The 27434-nt window shown below is 36.1% G+C and overlaps 3 protein-coding genes across 5 annotated transcripts; 1 reads left to right on the top strand and 2 right to left on the bottom strand.

Annotated features, from left to right (window-relative positions):
• The first annotated feature begins 12639 nt into the window (after positions 1–12639).
• Positions 12640–14969, top strand: LOC111804245 (WEB family protein At1g12150-like). Its single transcript, XM_023688978.1, has 3 exons — positions 12640–12726; positions 12812–13041; positions 13207–14969. The coding sequence occupies exons 2-3, from the start codon at positions 12853–12855 to the stop codon at positions 14665–14667; spliced, it is 1650 nt and encodes a 549-aa protein (XP_023544746.1). The 5' UTR covers positions 12640–12726; positions 12812–12852; the 3' UTR covers positions 14668–14969.
• Positions 14970–15315: 346 nt separating this feature from the next.
• Positions 15316–18424, bottom strand: LOC111804248 (phosphatidylinositol/phosphatidylcholine transfer protein SFH11-like). 3 transcript variants are annotated; one of them, XM_023688980.1, is made up of 11 exons: positions 18178–18424; positions 18058–18086; positions 17544–17627; positions 17410–17463; positions 17249–17326; positions 16896–16949; positions 16732–16791; positions 16557–16652; positions 16299–16400; positions 16117–16197; positions 15316–15944 (listed from the first exon to the last, which is right to left on the bottom strand). In XM_023688980.1, exons 1-11 carry the CDS (start codon positions 18230–18232, stop codon positions 15687–15689), a joined length of 951 nt encoding a protein of 316 aa, XP_023544748.1. In that variant the 5' UTR covers positions 18233–18424; the 3' UTR covers positions 15316–15686. The 3 variants fall into 3 exon arrangements, with proteins under 3 accessions (XP_023544748.1, XP_023544749.1, XP_023544750.1); XM_023688981.1 differs by lacking the exon at positions 18058–18086 and adding an exon at positions 17935–18057; XM_023688982.1 differs by lacking the exon at positions 18058–18086.
• A 4931-nt stretch (positions 18425–23355) lies between these two features.
• LOC111804244 (serine/threonine-protein kinase D6PKL2-like) lies at positions 23356–26265 on the bottom strand. The gene is made up of 3 exons (XM_023688977.1): positions 26179–26265; positions 24747–25740; positions 23356–24459 (listed from the first exon to the last, which is right to left on the bottom strand). Exons 2-3 carry the CDS (start codon positions 25613–25615, stop codon positions 23580–23582), a joined length of 1749 nt encoding a protein of 582 aa, XP_023544745.1. The 5' UTR covers positions 25616–25740; positions 26179–26265; the 3' UTR covers positions 23356–23579.
• Positions 26266–27434: the final 1169 nt, after the last annotated feature.

Below are 27434 nucleotides of genomic sequence, written 5' to 3'. Positions count from 1 at the left end.
TCTGAATGGTTAAAGGTCGAAATCCTGCTATATGAGATGAGATCCGATGAGATCGGATTGGGGGTCAAGAGACTTGAAATTTGGGCTATTGCTTGCATACTCAAAATCTCTGTTGGGTGGAGAATGGTTCATCTGGGCTATGGCTTGCATACTCGAAATCTCTGCTAGGTAGAGAATGAATCTTTCAAGAGAGAGACTAGGTTCGAAGGTTGAGCTTTGCATACTCGGCTTGCATACTCGAAATCTCTGCTGGGTAGAGAATGAATCTTTCAGGAGAGAGACTAGGTTCGAAGGTTGAAATCTGTTGGGTAGAGAATGAATCTTTTCTTATACTGTGGAAACTTGAAACTGTTGGGGAGAGAGACTAGGTTCGAAGGTTGAAATCTGTTGGGGAGAGAGACTAGGTTCGAAGGTTGAAATCTGTTGGGGAGAGAGACTAGGTTCGAAGGTTGAAATCTGTTGGGTTGAGAATGAATCTTTTCTTATACAAGTGTGGAAACTTGAAACTGTTGGGTAGAGAATGAATATTTCCTTATACAAGTGTGGAAACTTGAAATCTGTTGGGCTTTATTGTGAGATGTTCAAATCTTGTTGTGGGCTTTATTGTGAGATCCCACATTGTTGGGCTTTATTGTGAGATGTTCAAATCTTGTTGTGAGCTTTATTGTGAGATGTTCAAATCTTGTTGTGAGCTTTATTGTGAGATCCCACATTGGTGGGATACAGAATGAACCTTGGTGGGATAGAGAATAAATCTTTCCTTATACAAGTGTGGAGACAGACTTGAAATCTGTTGGGTTTAGAGAATGAATCTTTCCTTATACAAGTGTGGAGACAAACTTGAAAACTGTTGGGTTTAGAGAATGAATCTTTCCTTATACAAGTGTGGAAACTTGAAATCTGTTGGGCTTTGCTTGCACATGTTCAAATCTTGTTGTGAGCTTTATTGTGAGATGTTCAAATCTTGTTGTGAGCTTTATTGTGAGATCCCACATTGGTGGGATACACAATGAACCTTGGTGGGATAGAGAATAAATCTTTCCTTATACAAGTGTGGAGACAGACTTGAAATCTGTTGGGTTTTGCTTGCACACGTTCAAATCTTGTTGCGATGACTTTGTGATGACTTTTTAGCTTTATTGTGGATCTGCTAGTTTTGCTTGCACAGTTCAAATCTTGTTGTGATGACTTTTTAGCTTTATTATAGATCGGCTGGTTTTGCTTGCACAGGTTCAAATCTTGTTGTGATAGCTTTATTATGAAATCCCACATCGGTTGAATAGGGAACAGTGAACAAATCATTCTCATACAAGGGGTGTCAATATGTCCAGCTTTATTGTGAGATCCCACCGGTTGAATAGGGAACGAATCATTCGTTATATAAGGGGTGTCAATATGTCTGAGTGGGTGTCAATATGTCTGAGTGGCTAAGAAGACAGACTACAAATCTCATTGGGCTTTTTAGCTTTATTATTAAATCCCACATTGGTTGGGGAACGAATCATTTTTTTATATAAGGGGTGTCAACATGTCCGAGTGGTTAAGGAGAAGATCCCACATCGTTGGATAAGAAACGAATCATTCCTTATATAAGGGGTGTCAGTATGTCCAGACTTTAAATCTATTGGGCTTTGCCTTCCTCTATTTGACTTTGCCTGCAAAGGAAATTCCACATTTGTTGGATCCCACATCGGTTGAATACGGAATGAATCATTCCTTATATAAGCATGTCAACATGTTCGAGGGGTTGAAGAGTCTTGCTATTGATGACTTTTTAGCTTTAGTATGAGATCCCACATCGATTGAATAGGGAACGAATCATTCCTTATATAGGGGGCGTCAATATGTCCTAGTGGTTAAGGGAAACGAGTCATTCCTTACATAAGGGGTGTTAATATGTTCGAGTGGTTAAGGAGATAGACACAAAATTTGTTGGGCTTATGCCTGCGTAGGTTCAAATCCTATTGTTAACGAATATTTAGCTTTATGTGAAATCCCACATTGGTTAAACAAGAAACGAATCACTCACTCTTTATATAAAGGTGTCAAGGGTGTCGATATGTAATGACCGTGTTTAAGGGAACGAATCATCCTTACGTAAGGGTGTCAATATGTCTGAGTGGCCTGTGAAACAAGGGACGATTCATTCTTTGTATAAGGGTATTGGGCTATGCGCGAAATCGCAGGTTTGAATTATAAAAGGGGTGTCGATATGTAATGACCGTGTTTAAGGGAACGAATCATCCTTACGTAAGGGTGTCAATATGTCTGAGTGGCCTGTGAAACAAGGGACGATTCATTCTTTGTATAAGGGTATTGGGCTATGCGCGAAATCGCAGGTTTGAATTATAAAAGGGGTGTCGATATGTAATGACCGTGTTTAAGGGAACGAATCATCCTTACGTAAGGGTGTCAATATGTCTGAGTGGCCTGTGAAACAAGGGACGATTCATTCTTTGTATAAGGGTATTGGGCTATGCGCGAAATCGCAGGTTTGAATTATAAAAGGGGTGTCGATATGTAATGACCGTGTTTAAGGGAACGAATCATCCTTACGTAAGGGTGTCAATATGTCTGAGTGGCCTGTGAAACAAGGGACGATTCATTCTTTATATAAGGGTATTGGGCTATGAGTGGCCTGTGAAATCACACATCAGTTGAACAAGGAACGATTCATTCTTTGTATAAGGGTATTGGGCTATGCCCGAAATCGCAGGTTTGAATTATAAAAGGGGTGTCGATATGTACGAGTGGGTTAGGAAAGAAATCGCAGGTTTGAATTATAAAAGGGGTGTCGATATGTACGAGTGGGTAAGGAAACAAGGGGTGTCAATATGTTCGAGTGGTTAAGGAGACAAACTTGAAATTTGTTGGGCTATACTGGGCAGGTTTGAATCCTGCTATTGATAAATCCAAGAAGTAGCAAGAAGTAGTTCTCAGCGAAATTCATAGAAGTAGCAAGAAGTAGTTCTCAGCGAAATTCATCTAGTAGTGCAAATCCAAGAAGTAGCAAGAAGTACTTCTCAGCGAAAGTCATCTGGTAGTGTAGAAACGGAAGTTTGATGAAATTCGAGAAGTAGTTCAAAAAACAGAAGTTTGGTGACATCCGAGAAGTAGTTCTCAGTGAAAGTCATCTGGTAGTGCAGAAACTGATGTTTGATGAAATCTGAGAAGTAGTTCTCAGCGAAAGTCATCTGGTAGTGCAGAAGCTGATGTTTGATGAAATCCGAGAAGTAGTTCTCAACGAAAGTCATTTGGTAGTGCAGAAACTGATGTTTGATGAAATCCGAGAAGTAGTTCTCAGCGAAAGTCATCTCGTAGTGCAGAAACTGAAGTTTGTTGAAAACAGTAGTTCTCAGCGAAAGTCATCTAGTAGTGCAGAAACTGAAGTTTGTTGAAATCCAAGAAGTAGTTCTCAGTGAAAGTATACACAAACGAGAAATTGGAGATCAGAAATTTGAGAAGAAACTGAAGTTTGATGAAATCTGAGAAGTAGTTCTCAGCGAAAGTAACACAAACGAGAAATTGGAGATTCATTGAGATTCATCTGGCAGTGCTATTCATTGAATTGGAAATCGCAGAGAAGTAAATCTCAGCGAAAGAATATGCAAATGAGAAATTGGAGATTCATTGAGATTCATCTAGTAGTGCTTGAGATTCGAAATTGGAGATTCATTGAGATTCATCTAGTACATTAAGATTCATCTAGTAGTGCTATTCATTGAATTGGAGATCGACGAGAAGTAGTTCTCAGCGAAAGTATATGCAAACGAGAAATTGGAGATTCATTGAGGTTCATCTGGTAGTGCTATTTTCATCTGGTAGTGCTCTCAGTGTTGACCAAAGGGGAAGAAGTAAATGGACCCACGCAAATGAGAAATTGGAGATTCATTAAGATTCATCTGGTAGTGCTATTCATTGAAATTCATCTCGGTAGTGCTATTCATTGAGATTCATTTGGTAGTGCTCTCAGTGTTGACCAAAGGGGAAGAAGTAAATGGAATGACCTAGAGTAGTTGATATTCTCTGAGTGTTGACCGAAGGGGAAGAAGTGGAATGACTCAAACAAGGTAGAGTTGTGCTCTAAATATCTGTTGGGCTATATCTGCATAGGTTTGAATCTTGCTGTTGACGAATTTTTAGCTTTATTATGAATACCCACGTCGGTTTAACAAGGAATGAATCTTTCTTTATATAAGGGTGTCAATATGTCCATTCATGTCGGGGTTGTCAATATGTCCGAGTGGTTAAGGAGTGGGTTCGGTAATTTCAAAGATGAAATTAAAGCTTTTATTTTGATGTCTAACATAAGGGGTGTCAATATGTTCGAGTGGTTAAGGAGATAGTTCTACATAATAGATGGTATAGTTATTATATAAGTCAACTGAGTTTGGTAATTTCAAAGATAATTTAAAGCTTTGATTTTGATGTCATCTTCCCTCGAGTCGTGCGATACTGTTGTTGATAGTTCCCGAGGATATGAGAAACTGAAGTTTATAGTTCTCATCTAGGAATTGAACTGTTGTTGCCACAATAAGCAATTCCCGAGAATCTGAGAAACATGTTCGAGTGGTTAAGGTGATAGTTCTACATAATAGATGGTATAGTTATATAAGTCAACTGAGTTCGGTAATTTCAAAGATGAAATTAAAGCTTTGATTTTGATGTCATCTTTCCCCGAGTCGTGGGATACTGTTGTTGCCAGTTCCCGAGGATATGAGAAACTGAAGTTTATAGTTCTCAGCAAGAAATTGAACTGTTGTTGCCACAATCAGCAGTTCCCGAGAATCTGAGAAACTGAAGTTTGATGAAGAAACTCGAGAAATAGTTCTCAGTGAAAGTATACGCAAACGAGAAATTGGAGATTCAAAAGTTCTCGAGAATCTGAGAAATTGAAGTTTGATGAAATTCGAGAAGAAACTGAAGTTTGATGAAATTCGAGAAGAGTTCTCAGCGAAAGTATACGCAAACGAGAATTTGGAGATTCATTGAGATTCATCTGAAAGTGCTCTCAGTGTTGACCAAAGGGGAAGAAGTAAATGGAATGACCCAGGTAGAGTAGTTGATATTCATCTGGTAGTGCTCTCATTGTTCACCAAAGGGGAACAAGTAAATGGAATGACCAGGTAGAGTAGTTGATATTCATCTGTGCTCTCAGTGTTAACCAAAGGGGAAGAAATAAATGGAATGACCCAAGTAGAGTCGTCGATATTCATCTGGTAGTGCTTTCAGTGTTGACCAAAGAGGAAGAAGGAAATGGAATGACCCAAACAAAGGTAGAGTAGTGCTCTCAATATTGACGAAAGAGGAAAAAGTAAATGGAATGACCCAAAGAAAGGTAGCTCTCAGCGAAAGTATACTCTGGAAGTGCTCTTAGTGTTCACCAAAGGGGAAGAAGTAAATGGAATGACCCAAACAAAGGTCGATTAAAAGAAAAGAAACATAACGTCACGTGTTAGAGTTGTGGAGAAAATGGTCACTTTTGGACAAATTGTACAAGACCAAAGAGGAAAAAGAATCACAAATCGGAGGATAGTAATGACTTTACATAGAAAAAGACATTGGGGATGCTCTAATCCAGATAGTCCAATTAAATCCTGGATTTTGGATTCAGGTGCATATTTTCATTTGTCTCCAAATAAGGAATAGTCCAATTGAATCTTGGATTTTGGATTCAGGTGCATATTTTCGTTTGTCTGAAAATAAGGAATTGTTTCAGAATTTCAAGTCTATAAATTTTGAGAAGGCGTATCTTGTCGACAACTAAACTCTAGAGATTGAAGGAAATGGGAATGTCTGCATAAAAACTTATGCAAGAAATCAGTGGATACTAAAGAATGTAAGATATATTCTTGGTCTCAAGAAGAACCTGATCTCTATTGGTCAGTTGAATAGCACAGGTTATGCAATAGAGTTTGGAAAGAGTTCGGGGAAGATTGTGAAGGATACTATGGTGGTAAAACATGGCACAAAATCTGGAACCTTATACACAACTACTTGATGTATAAACATGATTGTTGTTGTTGAGAGTGTTTCAAATTCAAGTCTATGGCACAATAAACTTGGATATATGAGAGTAAAATGAATGAAAATATTGGCTAAGAACGGAGATTTAGAAGGTCTGAAATTTGTTGATACGAGTCCTTGTGAGGCTACATTATGACAAACAGAAACGAGTCAGTTTCACAAACGCTACCATAGAACCGAAGAAAGTGCAGTTCGAAATGATTCTTACAGACGTTTGGGGACCATCTCTAGTTTCATCACTTGATTAATCAAAGTTCTGTTGGATTTTATGTCCTAAAACTCATAGTTTGTAAACAAAAACATATTCTATTTTCAATAAAGTTATTATTCATGTTTATTCAGTAAAGATTGTTATTGAATAAAGTGAACTTTACGATCATTAATCTAAATCCAATAAATTAAGAACACTCTGTCTATAGTATGATTACTTGAACTATATGTAGAGACATAAGAGTGGATCAAGTTCAAGTATATAGTCAAAATGATCTATAGTATAAGGATAAGGCTGAGTACCTTATTCTGGGGACACTATGGATGCGGCCCACTTTTGTATATGATATAAACAATGCGATCACTAAATTGTGCATGTGGAGACATGTGAGTGGGGGCGTCCTATGCAATGAGTATTGCATAAGATCGGACCATGAAGAAAACCACTCTCACTTTATAAAGTCGTTTACTGTTGAGACTGATTTTCTTTTCATTCGATAACCTAGGTAACTCGGTTTTAATCCTGAGCTAACCATGAACTCCTGTTTATTCGGAATTATCCTTAGATTTGCATGGGTGAGAGTGGCTCTAGTTCGCCGACTCAACAGGCCTCCCATTTCAGGGGTAAGACTGGGTGAATGGCTGGGGACGTGGGGTGCAAGACGGAATTCACTCCTACCCACTTTTAGGGATAGAAGAAAGGTAGTTCCCTTAAGCACTGACTCCAGGTCTTGAACAAGGGGCCCCACCCTCTCATTGGCCTGAGAGGGATTCGGTTTACTGGTTGGACCACAAACCAATTGTTTATTAGAGGATCAGTGAGACATAAGGAACAAGAAGTAACTTCAGGGGTAAAACGGTAAATTGACCCAGCTCTAGTTACGAACAACCTGTGAAGGATCGACTTACTAATCATGGTTATATCAGATGGACAGAAATATATCTATAGTGAGGGGAGTGCAACTACTAGGCTATAGTGGAGTGTCCTAGTAGTTAACGAATGTTGGTTAACCAGGTTAATGAGTTTAATCGGTTAATCTTGAATCGTTGGAGCCCATGATCTATAGGTCCATTAGGTCCCTCTGCTAGCTCATATCGGACTAAACCATAGAACAGTGTGACGAGTGAGTTCGAAGTGTTCGAATTCAAATTAGGGAATATGCGTTACATATATACGATATATTTAACCGCAATTTTATTTTATTTACGAATTAAACGAAAAGAGAGAATCTGAGATATTTAAATAAGATTTAAATATCTTAATCAATTATGTGTCGGAATTGATTGGGATTGGCATTTGAATTAATATTAAATATTAATTAAATAGTTTAATTAATTATTTAATGTTACTTTAATTTGAAATTCATTATTCAAATTAATTGTTGAATTAAAATGAAGAAAGTCAAAATGTTGACTTTCATCTAATTAAAATGAAGAAAGTCAAAATGTTGACTTTCATCTAATGGAAAAATCATGTTAGTGGAATTTTGAGGTGTCAAAATTTGGTTTAACCAAACTTGCATGTTTGCCAAATAAACCCCACAAGTTTGAGTGGAATTTTGAGTGTCAAAATTTGGTTAACTCAAACATGCATGCTTGCCACATAATCCCAAACATTTGAGTGGAATTTTAAGTGTCAAAATTTGGTGATCTCAAGTTTGCATGAACATGCAAACTTGACTCTTTAAATAGAGTGATCATGATACTTGGAAGGGATTCTTCATCTTGATGAAAAACCTCTCACAAGCACTCTCTTTCACGTATACAAAATCCCTCCCAAGTTTAGTCACTCACCGGATTCCACAATCCCGTTCTAAGGCCGGAGAATAGTGGAGAAGACACTAGTGGTGGTTCGAAATCGGTTCGTGAGGCAAAAGGAGTTTGAACTACAAAAGGTTAGTATTTAAACTCATTAAGTTTTAATACTTATGAACATGCTAGTCATTTACAATAATTGATGTTCTAAAAGTGCCTAAGATCCAAATTGCTTCCGCATGTGTTATATTAACACCATCAATTGGTATCAGAGCAAGTTTTAGGCACTTTATTTACATTAATTTGATCATGGTGGGTACCATTTCATGCATGAAATTTGTGGTTGCTAAAGTGGATGGTTTTGGTTTTGGCATTTTTTTTATGCTTCCATTTGATACAATTATTGTAATAAGCCTCCTGTGTATGGGCTTTAATAAACGAAGAAAGGCCTGTAATTTTTATGGAGTCATTAGAGTCCATTTTAGGTTGTAATTGATCGAAAATGGAAGAGATAGCAAGCTGAACCGAAGAAGAAGATGGAAGAGGCGGTTCGGATATTTTTTCTGCCTTTGGGGTCCGGTTCAACGTTTTTAAGGGTTGGTTTGCCCAGTTCGTGATCCTCGGGAGCGGTTCAAGTTATTTTTAATTATTAATGTAATAATTTAGTTAATTGCTTGCTTTAAAATGCCAAAACCAACCCACTTTAGTGTGTTTAATTAATTATGCATTATGAATGTATGTTTTAATTAAATAGAAAATGTATATGCATAAAGTATGTCATATAGATTTAAAATCCCACCATAGGCTAAGCATGTTTCATGCATTCCAAGTATGTTATAAGTGTTATAATGTATAGTATGCATGTTTAGGGTTCCATGAGTGATAGATATAAATTGTTATATTATTGCATGGAATGGATGATTATATAATTGTTATATAAAGCATGTTAGATGCATGTTATAGGTTATTTTTAACGTCATAAAACGAGATAGACGTTAAAATCTATAATAAAGATAAGTACATGCTCACTTAGGGTTAAGAACCAAGCACGATCAATTTTAATAGTTAAAATAGGTCGATGTCTTGTAAAATTGTGCTCACAAGAAAGCTCACCTGGCACGATCTTGTCTAAGGCTGGAGGTACTTAAGTTGACGGTTTACGGAACACCTATTACCTGGAGATCGGACTAGTACTTGAGCTTAGTTAGCCCAGTTTTATGAGCATGCTTGAGTGATGTAAGTTTTGGAAAAATCACCTAGACTTAGGTTATATTTAATTAGCCGGAATATACCTAAGTAATAAGTATACCCAACCATCTAAAATACTTAGTGGGAGGAAAAAGATATATAAGATACATCGTATTAGATAGTATATACCTTCATTACACTATATGTTGTTGACTGATGAAGAGGAACCAGAGCCCATTAGTGATGCCCTACAGTTGGAGGATACAACCAAGTGGGAGCAAGTCGTGGATGATGAGATGAGTTGGATGTCTAGGATTCAGATTTGTGTTGCTCCTTCATCTACTGAGACTGAGTACGTGGCAATAGCTAAAACAAGAAAGGAAATGATACTGATGACAGATTATGTAAAGAATTAGGCAAGAAGCAGCATGAGAAGATTCTTCATGTAGATAGTCAAAGTGTCATACAGTTGGTGAAGAACCTGGTCTATCAAAGACAAAACACATCAGAAGACGATACCATTTCACTCGCAGGTTAGTGGAAGATGGTGATGTGTTTGGAGAAGATAGAGGGTCAAAGAATCCAGAAAACATGTTGACAAAATGTGTTGATGTTGAAAAAATGAGGTTGTGCAAAGTCTCAATTGGTATAGTGCAGAGAAGATATTGATGGTCGTTTGACAATGAAATTCTTGGTTGACTCAATCTGCCTCCAAGTGGTAGAATTGTTGGGTTATGGAGCTTGCGCCTATTTATAACTAATTCAATTGTTATACATAGTAAAGTTATATATAGAAAATATACAATAAACAATTGTTTATAATAAAAAACTTGTAAAGATACATATGATAGATAGTTATATATACAGTAGACAACCATATTTGATAAAATCATATATAGTAAACTGAACCATATATTAGGTCGTGCTTTTAAAATGTACTTTATGTATTCTCTATATTATCTCTTAGTGTACATAATTTAAGTTATCAATAAACTTTTAACTATATTTCTCATGCATTTTCTCTCTCTTATCTTTGTGTTCATCTAAATCGAGTGTGTGTTGTTGTGCAATCCTAACAATTACAATAGAAAATTTTAGTTGGTTGTGGTGGACTTATCACTTTAGTATTCAGTGATAAAATTGTTCAAAATTTTCACTTTTTTTTTTCTTTTAAGTCAACTCGTGAGATTCTAAAGTGTTCTTATCTTCCATTATTTTATTTCCCTTTTTCATTTTTTTTATTGTGCTAGAAGATTCTCCAACGTTCTCTTACCTTTAAAACACCAACTAAAAGGAATTGACTGGAAGCATTGGAATCAGCTTTGATTTTATTTAGAATTAAACAAAATTAAAGGTTAAACAAACATGCCTTGAAGAAATATAGAGAAAGTTTTGGCGGGGCTTTAATCTACTTGCTCCACTCCTCTAATTGATGAATCTCCTCCGTAAAGTCTTCCTCGATATGACTAAAACACAAGGCCAAGGCTTGTGGGAGCTTCTTGAAATAAAATTTCGAAGGGATTGGAGAAGGAGAGTTGTGCTAGAAGGTACTTTAAGATTCTCTTAAGTTTAAAACACCCACAAAGGGAATAGACATTACTCATGTAGCGGAAGCATTGCTTGATTTTATTTATAATTAAACAAAAATAAAGGTTAAACAAACTATAAAGTCACACGTCCCTAACCAACCTTACGAAGCTCAACAATATCGTACTAGAGTGAAAATGAAAGTGGAAGTTTTACCGACACTGTACTAGCTGCCATCAGCCTAGGTTACCTTTGTCTACTGGGGTTGTCATGGTGGCTTTTTAGGTCCTTAGACAAGTTTGGTGGTCTTGACATTAATTGACATCTCTAGCTTTTCTCAGTTTCGAATTCTCGAGTCTGGTTCAGCCGGGAGCATTAGGGCTACACCCTCTAATAATCTCTTACATTTTAATGTGCTTGGACTACTTGAGGTGTTCTCTCCTAGGTTAATGTCTATCCAAATTGATACTCACACACTATTCTTGTTCTGTCTCACAACTAATTACGCTCCACAGGGAGAATCACACATTTAATCTCCTGAAGGTATTGTACAATAAATCATGCATATAGTCACACATACTCTACAAGGTGATAACATTTATCAAGAACTTGGAGCACATATACACAAATTCTCATCCTTCATTTCAACACGATTATGTACAAGCAGTAGAAAAACAATCAATTACATCAGGCGAGGAGTAATTACAGTTTAGTACCCTATATAAGTTCATTAAGAGCTCTAGATCTTAAAGTTTAGTCCCAAACATATCTTTTTCATGTGCATGCTACGTTTCTTTTTCCTATGAAACTTAATTTAACAAATCAATAGCGGGAGTGTTCAAGTCGTGCGACTATAGAAAGCAAATAGATCCGAATCATATTTTTCTTCCCCGACATTTGGATTTGTATAAATTTTCATACAATATGTCTTTTATAAATGTACTCTTGCACGATCATTTTGTAATTGCATAGTTTTACAATTTATTTACGCATTTAAACATGTTCCTTCCATATTGGCATGTAATAGTTCGTGGCTTGAATCTCCCGAGAAGCAAGTCGTTACAAAATTTAGCATCTAATTAATGATTTTGTAGACGTACCCAAAGGTTCCCTTTCAATTTGATTTGAGTATATGGCTAAGCTTCTATGCTCAATAAAAATATCAAAAAAAATATATATATATTGTTTCATTCCATCCTCATACTTTGGCTAGCAAACTTTCAGAAATAAAGCTAACTTAACTAATTGATTTCAACCAAGAGCTAGTTAGAACGATGATAACTCTCTTTCTACGTTAAGAGTTTACTCATATAATTTCGAGTCTATCCTATAATAAGGCCACTTACTTGATTTGTTTGAGCTGATTTAGTTCTTTGTATCAAAGTCAACTTAAAGTTCAATCCTTACATTTTGCAATAGTCAATGGCTTCTTGTAATCGCTCGTTTGAATACATACAAAGGATTAGTGGTTGGTTCATTCATTTGATTATGTATTTTACTTCATTACCAAGATTATAATTTATTTTTTGTCCTTCTTTTAGGAAGAACTTAAAGCATTAAAGTGTTCATTTTTTAGTTAAAATGGTTTGAAATGAGTCAAAAATATGTTTATGAATGATTATGAACCACAAAATGAGTTGGCTAATTAAGGGTGGACAGGTAAAGAGGGGTTTAGAATCATACACAAATTTGTGGTAATGGAGAGTTTGTAGGAATTTGTGAGTTATTTTAAGCTTCTTAAACATCCAACAAGAAGGAGAAACGTAGGGAGCATTGGCCTCCCAATAGGACACTCTTGACTAAAGTCTTTAAAACTTGTTTTCTTGTTTGCCTAATTATTTATAATGAGTTTTTTTCTTGTTATTGGGTGTTATCTACACCTAAGAACCTGAGGAAAGCTCTCCAACCATATATAATCAATCATGTTCCTTCCTCAAATTCTTATATTTCAAACTAAACAACACCAAGATTTCAATAACGGATTCGGGTTCGGACATGGCACTATCACTATAAATCTCGGTGAGATTGTCTTCCTCTATCAGATCATAGGTTCATAGGTTCATCGTTCTGGGTATTCTTATCCTCGTCCCTTGTACATTTGCAGGTTAAAAGATCTCGAAGAGGAGTATTATATAGAGATAGAAAATGGCGATGGCGAACATTCGAATCAAAGAACAACCAAAAGGGTCTTCAAATTCAAAGACAGAGGTTGGGGAGATTGATACAAGAGCACCATTTCAATCTGTGAAAGCAGCTGTTAGTTTGTTTGGAGAGGTTGCTGTTTCTTCCAAGGACAAGCGCACCATTAGAAGGGCTAAGCAGCTTTCATCTGAGGTTTTTCTTGTTTTTTTTTTTTTTTTTTTTTTTTTTTTTTTTTTTTTTTTTTTTTTTTTTTTNTTTTTTTTTTTTTTTTTTTTTTATAAGATTATTTGAAGAATGTTGAAGATCAATGATGAATTTGGATGATCCTAATAGAATTTTGTATCATCTTCCAAACAGAATGTATTGGAAAATGAAACAGACTTTCTTTTGGCTCAGAGGGAGCTTAGCAAGATCAAGCAACAGCTTCAGAATTCCGAAGCGACTAAATCTAAAGCCCTTTCCGAGCTCCAAACCGCCAAACGAACGCTGGAAGATCTCACTATGAAGCTTTCTTCTGTCAACAAGTCGATGAAAACTACAATGGACGCTGCTGAAGTTGTCGAACTCCAATCCAAGAAGCTCGAGATCACTAAACAACCAGACACTAGCAGTGGCTGCGCTTGGAAACAGGAGCTGGATTATGCGAGAACTGAGTATGCGATCATCGTAGCTGAACTCGACGCTTCGAAGCAGGAGCTAACGAAAATCCGCCAGGATTTTGATGCAGCATTGGAGGGGAAGATGGCTGCATTACAGCTAGCTGCTGAGGCGCAACGATCAGCGAAACTCAACAGCGATCGGTTGGTTGAACTTTCAAAGCAAATTGCTGAAACGCAACAAGAAATCGAACAGCTAAAGCAGGTTTCGTTCGAGGCACAAGAAGACCATGTTAAGATTCTGACAGAGAAAGAAGTGTATTTCAACGAGTACAAGACTGCTAAAGAAGAAGCAGAGAGGAATTTGATGATTCTGAAGAATGAAATCCATCCACAAATGACCATTTCTCTCGAGGAAAAGCTTAAAGAAACGACATCAGAGATCGAAGTTCTGCAAGAGAAGATGAAGAAAATCCATGCTTCTGAAATGAAAACTGTTCGAGCCTTGACGGTGGAGCTTAACGAAGCTGCTCGGGCTCTGCAACAAGTTTCCGAACAAGAAAGCTCTCTTCGGAGCTTCGTTAGTTCGTTGAGACGAGAAGTGGAGACTGTGAAGAGGGAGAGAGAGGAGCTGCATAAGAAGCTTGATAGAGAAGAAAAGATCTTAGAAGACAGAAGACAACAGAGCTTGAAGCTTCAACAACTTCTATCTGAAGCTAAAATGGCAAAGCAAGAAGCTCTAGAGATGAAGCGAGAAGCAGCCGAGCTTAAGCGAATAGCAGACGATAGCAGAAGCTTCATACAGGAAGCAGAAAGCAAACTACAGATTGTACAGAAAGAGGCTGAAGAAGCAAAAACAGCAGAGAAGAAAGCTCTGGATGAGATGAAGAGTATAGATGCAAAACATAGCGATAAATCGACCGAAATCAAAATAACAGTGGACGAGTTCGAATCATTGAGCAGAAGGGTGAAAGAATCGAAAATATTGGCAGAAAAGGAAGAGGCAAACAGCATTGCCGAGGTCGAGGTAATCACTGCAAGGCAAAATGAAGCAATGAAAAAGCTAGAGGCTAACTTAAAAGCGATCGAGGAGATCAAGATAGCAACAAATATGGCGTTAAAGGGTGCAGAGATGGCCGAGTCGGCAAAAATGGTGATAGAAGGCGAACTCCAGCGTTGGCGACAAGAGGAACAAAAGATGGCACCTCAAGTTACTTCTTGACATATTCATTTCTAGCTTTCAAAACCAAAAAAGTGCTACAAAAAGTAGAATTTTAACTCTAAAAATGGTCAAAGCAGCTTCAGAATCTAAAGCCAAACCTGATTTCCGAGCATCTCGTTGAATGATCGAAAACGTTGGATTCTTCTAGGAATAGAAGCAAGTCACATTTTGCCATCATCATCAAAAATGGTTGGCATAGATTTAAGCATTGCCCCTATTTTATATCTTTCCACAAGCTTTGTGTATATTCACGCATCAATGGCTGTAAAATGAAAGACATAGCAGGTGCACATTTAAGCAAATATATTCTTGAGATTCTAAAGGGATGGGGAGAAAGAAACAGAACCCATCAAACAAAATCTGAAGCTTCATGTTCTACTCAAGTTGCAAACTCCACCCATCTCTATGCCCAATAACATATTTTGATGCTACCAACACGAAGACACGGTCAAATTTGAGCTAAAAAAAAAGGAAACTATAACAGCCCAAGCCTGCTTTCCCTTTTGAACTTCCCCTCAAGGAAAGGCGGGTTTAAAATGGTCTGCTAGGGAAAGGTTTCCACACCCCCCTATAAAGGTCCACACCCCCCTATAAAGGTCCACACCCCCCTATAAAGGTGTTTCGTTCTCCTACCCAACCAACGTGGGATATCAGACAAACAAATAAGAACATATTTATTATATCAATAGAAACCGTGCATTTCAGTATATATGAAATGGTCTGCGCAACAGGGAGCTAACTAAAGAACAATGACTAGAGGACAATCCTACTTAGTCAGCCTATATGTGAAATTACATGCAATATATTATCTTAAACCTGGATTTTTTCTTGGGATAGTAGTACATTGGCCATGTCGTGTTAATGTCGTAGGCAGGGCTTCCAAAATGAACTTCGGTCCTGCAGCCATCAACGTCTTGTTGAAATGCATGGAGTTAGGTTTCTGTTGCTTCAAGCCGTAGACGGAGTCGTCATCTCTATTACCTTGGCTTTCATATTTTTAGGCTGCCTAATCTATTCCCCTACTTGTGCAACTCTAACTCAATGGTTTTAACAATTTCAGCTCCATCTGCAGGTGGTTCAGGTAGACTTACATGAACAGATCCCTGTTTGATCGGTCTCGAAGATTCCTGCACCGCTTGTTGCTTGATGTAGTTGTAGAGTTGTTGATGAAAGGGATGATCCAAAGAATAGCAATTTTCATCTCCATCAGATGAATGACGCGATGATCCCGAGCCTTCTCTTTTGCAGAAATGTGGGAGAGACGAATAGTCCATTATCTATAAAAAGCATAAAATTCGACCTCCTTGTTATTGAACGATAATGAATCAAAGAGATTGAATCACATAGGCAGTATATAATTCAAACCCAGTTCGTTTTCATCGAAATTAAATCTATATTATATCGAACATGAGAAATTTGTACTTCCATTAGCAATCAAAATCAACTTACCTTCAGCAGTTCATCTCTTCCACTGCCTGATAAAACTTGTATTTTTTTCCTAGTTCTCTCCTGCAACAGAGGCTTGACTACCTACAAGAGATACAAATCACACCCATTGTTTAAAAGTTCATTCAGAGTTGTGTTAAAAACTTGGAAGTAAAATTTCACGGACCAACCATATATCGACTTACCTTCCAACAAGATGAAAATATGTAAGGGGCGTTTACTATGAAATATGTATTTGTCTTCTCCGGGTAGTTCAAGTCGTCGATAGTTGATATGATTGTCAATAACTGCAAAATGGGAGTGCAAATAGCAGCTGAAAATCAAAGAATTCACAAGTTCCACGAAGAATCGAATCAGGTAGTCAAGAAAGTTCTTTCCGAACTCTGAGTCATCGTTCCAAAGGAAAAATAAGCTTGAACCTGACTACGTTAACGTGTTTTTACCTTAATTTGGCTCAGTGATGATAGCTTTAAACCGGTCATATCTAATACCTTAACACAAGTTGTAATAGGCCGCCCATACTTTTTCGATGCAAAAGGCTACAAAAACGTATAAAGGTCAATACAGGGCAGCAATGCCTAAGGGAGCATAGATAAGATTCGTAACTCTATAGCTCACCAAGATTACGCGATCCCGATATTCATTAATTTGAATGTGTGACTGAACGTAGTAGTTAACCTGAAACAGAAACAAATGAAGAATAAAAAACCGAATATGACACTTCTTAATATGCAGAAGATGGTTTGTCAGCACAAAACCATATATTCCATAACAATACTCACAGACGCTTTATCGAACGTGCTGAGTCCAACACCAATGGCAAAGACTGGTAGGCCCTAGAGGAAACGACCGGAAAATTACTCATAGAAACGAAAAAGTACGAACGAGCAAGGAAGAAAAGTGTTGTAGTTATTTGTAACTTTTAGTTGAGTTTGTTAGTGACTTAATTTGTAAGCTAACTTCCTTTCATTGGTAAGCTTTTTCGATATTAATAAAGACTTTCGACGTTCATGGAGATCACATCAAGTTTCCTGGATGATCGCTTTCATTCATTTTCTCTAGTTTTCAATATTTCAATTGCGTGCTCTAACTTAACTCGGTAAGTTTTCAGAACAAGAAGAACTTTTGTATGCACCTCTCTTGAATAACCTGAAAGTCCTATGAGCTGAGAATCACGAACCGCTCTGTAAATGTCAACAGGAATTATGGGTTTCTGCAGGCAGAGAAATCGATGAATCCAACAAGAACTCGGGGGACCATGATCAAGTTCAACAGCTAAGCAGGATAAACACTTACTGTTAACATCATGTCGATTTCATTGTCTACTCGCCAGTTTAAGCAATCTAGCAGCTGCAATATCATAAAAGTACATCAAGATGAACACAAAACATGGATTCAAACTGTAAGAATAATAGTAAACCATGTCTAACCATTTTGTAGGCTTTGCTAACGTTCCAATCTCGCGCCTTCAGAAATCGCTCCAACGTTTCAGCTAGATAGCCTTGATGAACATTCTACAACCATACATAGAGATCATTCTGAGCTGTTTATACTTGATAAAATAGCTTAATAAACACAAACCAGTCATCCTGAGAAGAAAAGGAAAACTCATATCTTAAATCCATTTAAAACAGGATAAGTTCATCAGGCTGATTAACAGTTCGAGTTTCATCCCACAATTTACCCAACCCTAGACCCCAATTTCTTGAATCTTTCACAATGACTTGAACGATTCTAGGTTCGAATCACGAAAAAAGCTACAAACATAGTCACAAATCTCTCGAAACAACAAATTCCAGGCAAGGATGATTGAAACTAAACCTTCCCTTTCTTCAAGCTCATGGGATTGGGGGAGGGGGAAGCAGAAATCCACTTCAAAAACAGGAAACTCGCAGAAAACACACGGATCGGAGCAAAAAAACAGGGGAAAAAGAGAATGCGAACCTGAAAAGTGGACATCAATCGCTCCTCAACTGGCATTAAACAAAAACCCGATTGAAAAAAAGAGAGAAAAACAAAAGTTAAAAGAGTAGAGAGAAGAAGAAAGAAAAATTAGGCGCTAACCGTGATCCATCAAAGCTTGAAGCTGGCGGATCGCCTCCTCAGAACGGACCTCCATTTCGTCTTTCTTCTTCTTCTTCTTCTTCTTCTTCTTCTTCAGAATGCTCTCTATCCCAGCAAATATGAATTAAAGAACAGAGAAATTGGGTGTTTGTTCTTCACTGGAATTAAATTTTGAATAAATTAAAAAAAAAATGGAAAAGAAAATTGAAATTTGTGTTGTTGTGACTCCTTACATGATATTAAGTACAGAGGACAGATACCGTCGTTGCATTTAAAGACTGAGAAGAGAAGAGAAAGGGAAGGGAAACAGACCCGTCAACACAAGCGGCAGGTCAACGCCATGTCCTCTCTCTCTCTCTCTGCGAGTCAGAGGAGAGAGAAGGACGTGGTTTCCTCTCAAAATATTCTACTTTTAAAAAAAATTAAAAAAATACCTCTAATAGATTTCGACCCAAACTTTTTATATTCAACTTTTAATAATAATATATCATTAAAAAAGTTTTATTATATTCCAAATTGTTAATGTTATTTTTTAAAATTCATTCCTATTTTTTAATTTTATAAAGCTTAATCTTTATATAAAAAAATTATTTGTAAAAATATTTTTAAATTTTATAAAAAAAAAATTAAAGTATTTTTCAATTTTCATATAAACAATTTTTCAAAATACGTATTCTATCAATCTACAAAAATAATTAAATTACTCAATTATGGTTTAAAATGGCTTTTTTATATATAACTTTATATTATATATATTTGGTTTAATTATAATAAATTTAATTAGTTAAAATCAATAAATTAAAAAAATATATATATTCCCATTATAAATTTTGGAGATTCTATTTTAGTTCATATTACCAATCAAGAAAAAAAATGAAGAGAATAATTTTATTCAAAGTCATTAATAATTTTTTATCAAAATCTTTTTTCAAAATTTCAACATTACACCCTATTCTCTATTTTAGTTTTCAAATTTTCTAAGATTCTATATTAATGTTTGAATTATGTATAAATAATCATTTTAGTTAATCACTTTAATTATTTTAAAAAATAATTAACAAGAATCTAAATCAATATATGCCAACATAAATATTTGTTTAAACTTTCAGTAATAAGCTATTTGGACCCATATTAAATTTTCCATATAAAAGTTATAAATAAAAATAAAATATTTAAAAGTATTGTACAAAAATAAAATACTCTAAATTAATAAAAATAAATATCATTCCACGTTATACTTTGTCTACCAATATTCTAATATCCTGAACTTTGAAGGAAAATTATTAATATTTTATTTCAAAAATACTCTTGAACTTTTATGTATAAAAAATATAATTTAAAAGTTTCATTAATACCTTTGAACTCTTTAAAAAGTTCAAAAATACTCTTATGGTACCACATTCTTAAAATACATTATATAGAACTTTTATAAAGTAACATTAAAAAGTTCAGAGATAATCGATAAAAATTTATGGGTATATTTTAAATTTTTAAAAAGTTGGAAATGTATTAATATAAATATGAGTAAATATTTAGATTAATTATCAATCTGGGTATAATTTAAAGAAATAAAAGTATTTATCGTCTTTAAAAAATATTCAATTATTTTTAAAATTTTTATATTTACTGATAGAAAGTTAAATATTCTACCTATTCTATACACGTATATTTTATATTGATTAGTGAATAAAAAAATAAAAATATATATATATTTTAGAAAAGCGAAGATAAAGTAAAAATAAAAAATATAATAAGATATTCCAATTTAATACAAAATGTCAAAAAAAAAAAAGTAAAAAAGTTTTTTTAAAAGGTGGAGATATGATGAATTTTACATAATTAAAAGGAATCAAGATGGGCAAACATGTCAAAAGGAGGGAAAATAAAAGAAAATAATAATAATAATAATAATAATTAATATGAACGGATAGGTGGGGCCCACATTTGAATAATAATGAGTTATTTATTTACAAAATTACACCTTTTCTTTTTTGGTGATTTGAATTCAACGTCAAAATGGCTGCTTCGTTTCTTCAAATTCTATTTTAGTTTTGTAGTTTCTGGACTCTTCAATTTACCCTCCACATACCCCTTTTCTGGGGGTACACGTGTCTCCACGCCAGTTTCTCTTTATTTTTTTATTTATATATAATTATTTTCTTTCTTACCCCTCTAAATTTAATTTATGTCTTATTACCTATTTAACTTAATAAAAATAATAAAAATAAGCAGGTTGACCATGTAAATAGGGACTTAGCCATGTTGATATGTGCTCGGTTGCATGACCCATTGGTAACTATGTTCGTATGACTAGATTATGAGTATGTTAGGGATTAATGATGGTACGTACCTTTCATATTCTTCTAGATTATGCTTATGGGTCTATCACGACATGTGTACTACCGAGGGAAAACACCCCCTTTTCATGACAACAATGTGGAGTCTACTAGAGTTTCGCCACATGAACTCAAATGATGATTATGCTTTGAGTGGTAGGGGACCGCACATACACTATACAGATTGACAGATGATAGATCAGGGTGACACTTTTTCTACTAATCTACCCGGTCTTGCATAATCACCTAAAAGATGCACTTAGTGCTAAATTAAGGTCATGTTCGAATGTTTTAACCATTATTTTACGATAGTTTCTTTATAAAAAATGTAGACATATCAACCATGAAGGTCTAGGATTTATCCTCACAGCATTTGGTTCACTCTACACAAAGTTAGGACTCGGAGATAGTGTCTACTCACCTCTATGAATTTTTTTAAAAACGCTCCAAACTTTTTCTCGATCTAGTCGATACAGGCCTCTTCTCCCCTCAACTTCTTCAGCAATATTGTTCCACTTTATTTTCTAAAGGGAAAGAAATAAGACCCATATCACGACTTTTAGGGTAGAGGGAGAGTTTCTCCGTCAAAATTTACGAATTCTGAGTTCCAACTTACCAAAAAAGTTGACTTCTTAAACATGAAGTTCTAAACCATGTAAAGCCGTTCCAATGCTAACATATGAAAATGAAACCATTTAAATGTAAATAAATAAAAAAAGAAAATAGAATAAGAAAAAGTAAAAAAGAAAATAGGGAAGAAAACTAGAATTTGTAAAGAATAAAACTAATGCATTCCAAATGATTAGTGTTTTCTTTTTTTTTCCTCCTTCAAAAGGTAGAAAAGTCAGCTTTTTAATGGTGCATTATGCTAAGATAAATTTGGTAAAAAATGATTGGTTAGATGGTGCAGAGATCTGTTTTTTCCAAACCAAAAGTTTGGTTCGTTAGAATAGTAACCAACCCAACCCAACTCAACTCTCTATTTTTTAGTTTGGGTTGGATTGTCAGTTGTTAAAAAAAATTATTTATCCACAATTTATAATTATTGGAATACAATCTGAAATAATAAATAATTAAAAGTTTACGAAGCAACTGGACCTGATACGACTTTGTACCATAAACACAAATCAATTTATAATTATTAAAAAAAAAAATTAATTAATTAATGTATTTGATTGGGGTTGAATTTAGATGTGAATGTTTAAGTTCTAAGTATATTTTATATATTTTTATTTGGCTTGAGTTAATTCGAGAGTTTTTCTCTATGAACCCGAAACCGAACCGAGTGAGTTTGGGTTCAGAAAAATGAATCCAAACTAATCCGAAAAACTCATCCAACCCAACCAAACCCAACCTTTATAGTTTAGGTTGGGTTGGTCCAGGTTGAATGTACACCAGTTAACGATGCTAAATTGTTTTCTTACATATTCCACCCATAGGTGATCCTTTTAACATGCATGCAGATTGCAGGGTTACCAGAAGAGAGGTTTCGGCTATGATGTCAAATCCGGGCTGCTGGCTTCACTCAATCTTCAAAACCGGTATTAGATCAATTGCTTTAATGCTCAATTCTTGTACGTTAGAAGCTTAAATCCCACATTAATGGTAGATGAGAGTAGACGGCATAATGAAATCAAGTAATCAGTGAATCGCATACAAATTCGACTGCAAATTTTCAGTTTCCTCGTCGTTGTTCATGCCTTTCTGTTCTAGATTCCGCAGTCGCTGTTCTTATTTCTTTGATTTTGGTAGTGGATCTTATCCTTTTCAGCAGAAAAGGAAAACAACTGAGAAATTTCAAAAGTGGAATTCCAACATACTGGCTTCCACCGATCAATTTCTGTTGCTGGAAGGAGGTATTTGTTCTGAAGATCAAGGATCGACGAGGAAGCACTACTTCGCCGGTGAAGATTTCCAATTAGATCGAAGCTTAATCAAGAATGAAGAGGAGAAATGGAGCGAGCTGTTCGAGATCGAGCTAGGGATTGCGGTTGAGGAAAATTGGTTTCCTTCGATTTTCGCAAATCGAACCCCTGCGTTTACGTCGGGATCGGAGATAACATCGATTCCAGTATGGACGCCTCACAATGGAATCTCGATTTCGCAGTTTTACCAATCTTCTATCGCCTAGTTTTTCCCCAGCCCATGTATGTCCTCTCTCTCTCTCTGTTTCTTTCAGATTTAAAATAGCTTTCTTCGGTTCTGCTAGAACCCTAGAATCAGTAGAATTTGATGCGAAACATAACTGATTTTAAGCAATTTAGTGGCAATTAAAAGTGGGAATGTTTCAGAAGTTTGTTGATGAATGCTCTGCTCAGGTAGATAAGATTGCGTCCTGTGCATTTCAGTTCGATTTTGTGAACAAGTTTTTGACAATGTCACCAACTTTTTACAGGTTAAGGTGAAGGGCTGTGATGATTGAGAATGATATGGTGGCCAATTGGCAATTCTTGATCTAGTAGGGAGCATCAAACCCAGGTCTGTCTCCTCCCTCTCTCAACAAACAACCTAATCCTCAGTTTCAAAGCAAAGCTATGAACTTATACTCGATGTGGAGAATATCATATTAATGTGGAGGTCGTGATTTCTAACGAGTACGAAAATTTCTGTGATGTGAAAATCATATATGAAGGAAAGGAATCCACCTACGAAATGAGTGAGTTGTCCTCCTCGGTCGTCTTTGTCACATATTCCCTCATCTCCGAATTTCAGCAGCAACAGCAACAGCAACAGCAACATTAACATCCAATTCAAGAACATCAGTGGTTTCTTCTCTTGGAGAACATCATCTTCATGTCTCCTGATCCACTGATGTTACGTTAACAGACAGCCTTGAATTCACTTTGCAGTGAACTGTACTGAAGCTTTAGATGACAAAAGGTACATACAATAACTTATGCAAAGTGAAAATTGAAATCGTTGACAGGCAAAAACAAGTACAATTCATCAACCCATCTATCAATAACTTTACTTCTTCGACTTCATCATGAACAGGTAGAATGATTCGAACCCATCTTCCGAGAGGAACTTGTCTGTGTCTGTGTCTGTGATGTGAACCATATTTTACTAAAAGAAATCAAACTCGAGATAATTATCAGATAATTTGGAATCAGGAGCAGGTCTAGTAGCCATCACTGCTTTTCCACTGACTGGAGGTGCTGGTGATGGTATCCTCTCGATCTCAACAGGCTTCGGTACGTCTGGTGGCGAAGCACATCGTATCAACGCCCAGTTAACACCTTCAAAGAACGGGTGTTGCTTGATCTCAGTTGCCCCTCTTTTGTAAGCTAACCTATGCTGTGGTTCCTTGACGAGCAATCCCCTGATGAGATCCCTTGCAGCAAAACTGACAACTGGGGATTCTGGAAACCGCAATGGCTGACCAACGACGTTGAACAACGTCGCCCGATTCCCAGATCCTTTAAAAGGAGTTTTACCAAACAACAGTTCGTATAGGAAGATTCCAAAAGTCCACCAGTCAACAGCACTTCCGTGACCTTCGCCTTTAATGATCTCGGGTGCCAAGTACTCATGTGTACCAACAAATGACATTGACCTCGCCTCCGTCGGCTCTGCAATCAGCTCTGGCAATGGTGTTACCTGGTTTCCTATTTCAGTCTTGGGTTTTCTATCCTTCTTTGACTTGCTAGAGAAAAGTCGGGGAGTAAAACACGACGTGGGAACTACACAGGATGGCTGGATGCAGGAAGGCTCGATACAAGCTGGCTGGGCACAGTAAGCTGAATTCTTTCGTAAGGGTTCGGACTCAGAACATGAGCCCTTCACTAATGTTGGACTAACAGCACATCTTAGGGAAAGATCGAAGTCTGAAAGCATAATGTGTCCATCTTCCCTCACGAGAACATTCTCGGGCTTAAGGTCCCGATATACAATCCCAAGCATGTGAAGATACTCGAGTGCTAGGAGGACCTCCGCTACGTAAAATCTGCACCGAAATATCATACCATTAATAAGTTTTATGCAGGTCTTCTAACATGTAAGACTAAACCTTAGAAATGTAATGCTGTCTTATGCTCAAAGCTTAATATTATCATAGAATCACATGTATTAACTGTTTCTTCTACTTGTAAAACAGGGGCCACTATCTCTCCAAAAGAGAGAAATGATGCTGATAGTCTATGGAATCATGGGAAATCAAAAGGAATTGAACCATTATATGCAAGTCAACAAAATTGAAAGAGACGTTCATAGAGTTCGAAGCATCGAACATACTTCACCGCTTGTTCGGGAAAATACTTCCCCGGCTGTCTCTGCCTTAGAGTGTGTAAGTCTCCCCCAGGGCAGAACTCCATCACCAAGCATGAGAACTTGTCAGTCTCAAAATGTGTATACAATGTAGGAAGGAATGGATGATCAAGAGACTGCAATATTTCTCTTTCGGTCTGAGCACGAAGCAACTTTTTTCGACTAGCGAGAGACCCTTTATCCATAACCTTCATTGCAAAATAACACTTAGTGCCACTCAATTCCGACAGGTAGACACTTCCGATATCGCCACAACCTAGTCTCTTCAATAGTCTAAAATGGCCTAATCCCAACATCCCATCCCTTGCACGTACAGCTTGGATAGCCTCCCATCTCAAGTCATTTGATTTGTGAGGCTTGCTGATACTACTACTAAAGCTGCTACAGGTGCTTTCATCACTGATATCGCTACTCGTACTTCCTCGACATATACTACTCTTGCCACTTTCGACCATCTCAACACGGTCACTAACTTTCGCGCTCCCACTAGTCTTGGCAAGACTGTTTGTTCCATCATTGACTTTGGCAGAAGCAGAACTATCCTTCCCACTCCCACATTCAGATGTTTTCTTCTCAAGATCTATAGAGTTCAAGGAATTTTCATTGACTTCCTGATTACAAGACTCAGTAGATTCTTTAGGATTCAAAGTCGAGGATTTGGTTTTCGACGAATCAATCAAAGCAGAATGATTCAAGAATCTGTGTGTGGAGTTTGATACATCTCCTCCAGAAACAACTGAAGGTAAGGATTTAAGATCACTAGCATCAGTCGATTTAACAGTGCTTATCCCCTTAGTTTGCTTTGCAGAAGGTTTCAAACTCGTCTTTGAGGCCATCAGGGATAACAAAAAGAGCTTTGGAACAAACCAGATTTGAGAAAATTCATTAATCAGCAGCTTCAGCACACACCATCAAGAGCTCTCCTGTCTGTCTTTTGGTCTTCCATCCAGAGAACGATGTCCTAAGAACATGTCATCCAAGGATTTAGCAAAGCAAAATCAAGATGAATATTCAGTCAGAGACAAAGCAGAAAGCAGATATCACAGACAAGACAACGAAGAAGTGAAGAAAAACATGAAAACAGACAGAAACAAAACAAGAAACCAAGGATTCAGACAGATTCAAACACTCAGTAACAGTACAGAAGTCATCAAGAACCCTAGCCAACAAACTAGAATCAACTCAGAACCTAAAACCGCTTCAAAAAGGGTGGGGGGAAAGAGAAAAGAAACCCCAGATCTTGAAATCAAAACCTGAAGCTTAATCAGTGAAACCCCAGAACAGATCCAAGAGAAAAACGCAACCCCAGATGCAAAAACCAGAAGAACAAGAAGAAATCAAAGGATTAAGAGGGGAAATCAAGAGCAGAATGAAGATGAAGAAGAAGAGAGAAGAATACCCAAATTGAAGGGGATCGTGCTAGAGAGCTTGGTTGGTTTTGGTGAAGAGCTCGAGTCCTTGACAATGGAGAAAGGGGGAAGAGAGATACTTCTCGAGCTAAATAGGATCGAGGGTGAAGATTATACTNGTCAAAGCTAAAAGGGAGAGGGGTTTTTGAGAAAGGCAATAATTCAGCATCGGTATTTTGTCCAGGAACTAAAGGGGTCCGAATCACCAAACGACTGATGTCCAGCAGCTGTCTGTGATGCCTCCAAACCAAAACCCTCCATTTCTGTGAGTGAAATCATTATTAACCAAACCCTTCATTTCTCACCCTTTATTAAAAAGCTTCCCTTTTTCTTTTTCTTTTTCTTTTTCTTTTTCCTTTTCTTTTTCTTTCTATCCAGTTTATGCATAAAGATATCATGGGGCCTATAAACTTCACTTATCCAATTCCCTTCCTTCACAAAAGACCCTCTTTTTACCTTTCTTTTCTATTCTTTTTTAGTCCAATTTCTTTTTGCTTCCTTTCCTCTAATTTCCATTCAATTATAACTTTAATCCTTCCATTTTCCTTTTTTCTTTTTCTTGTCAACCTTAAAAAAAATAGTTAATTTTTTTTTAATTATTATTAAGCCTTTTAATTTTTAAAAACTATTGATTAGGTTTTTAGCATATTTAATAGAAAATTTAAAAATTTATTGAATTTTATGTAGCTTTCCATTTTGAGTTTAATAGTATCTTAAATTTTTAAAATTTTGAACTACAACATATTTAACATAAAATATTTTAAAGTCCAATAAAAAAAATTTTAACTTATAATATCTTGTTATTTAAAAAAAAAATAAAAAAATCTATATTTTTAACCTACAAAATATTTTTTAAAATTTTGAAATATGAGTTAAAAGATTCGAAGAATGATATTTAGTCCTAAATTATATTTTACCACACCTATCACATCTAAATATTTGTCTTTCACGGTGTGTATTCATTTATTATTCTTTCAATTTACTATTATTTTCATTCTCACCAACTGACTCCAAAAATTAGTGTTTTTAATATTTTTCAAAATTCAAAATTTTATTAGGACTAATTTGATTTTTTTTTTTTTAAAAATGGGAGGATGAATTTGTAATTTTGTAAATTAATTTAAATAATAGAAATATGGAGATATTTTGTATTTTATATTTTGACACAAGTGAAAGTAGTTTGTTTTGGTTATCCATTAAAAATATGTACTTTTTTTGCAATCCATTTCTGGAAATTAAAAGGATA

This window comes from Cucurbita pepo, chromosome LG10 (assembly GCF_002806865.2).
Source record: "Cucurbita pepo subsp. pepo cultivar mu-cu-16 chromosome LG10, ASM280686v2, whole genome shotgun sequence".
NCBI classification, from domain to species: Eukaryota; Viridiplantae; Streptophyta; class Magnoliopsida; order Cucurbitales; family Cucurbitaceae; genus Cucurbita; species Cucurbita pepo.
The sequence above is the reverse complement of the archived record's forward strand: the minus strand, read 5'-3'. Positions and strand labels throughout refer to the sequence as shown.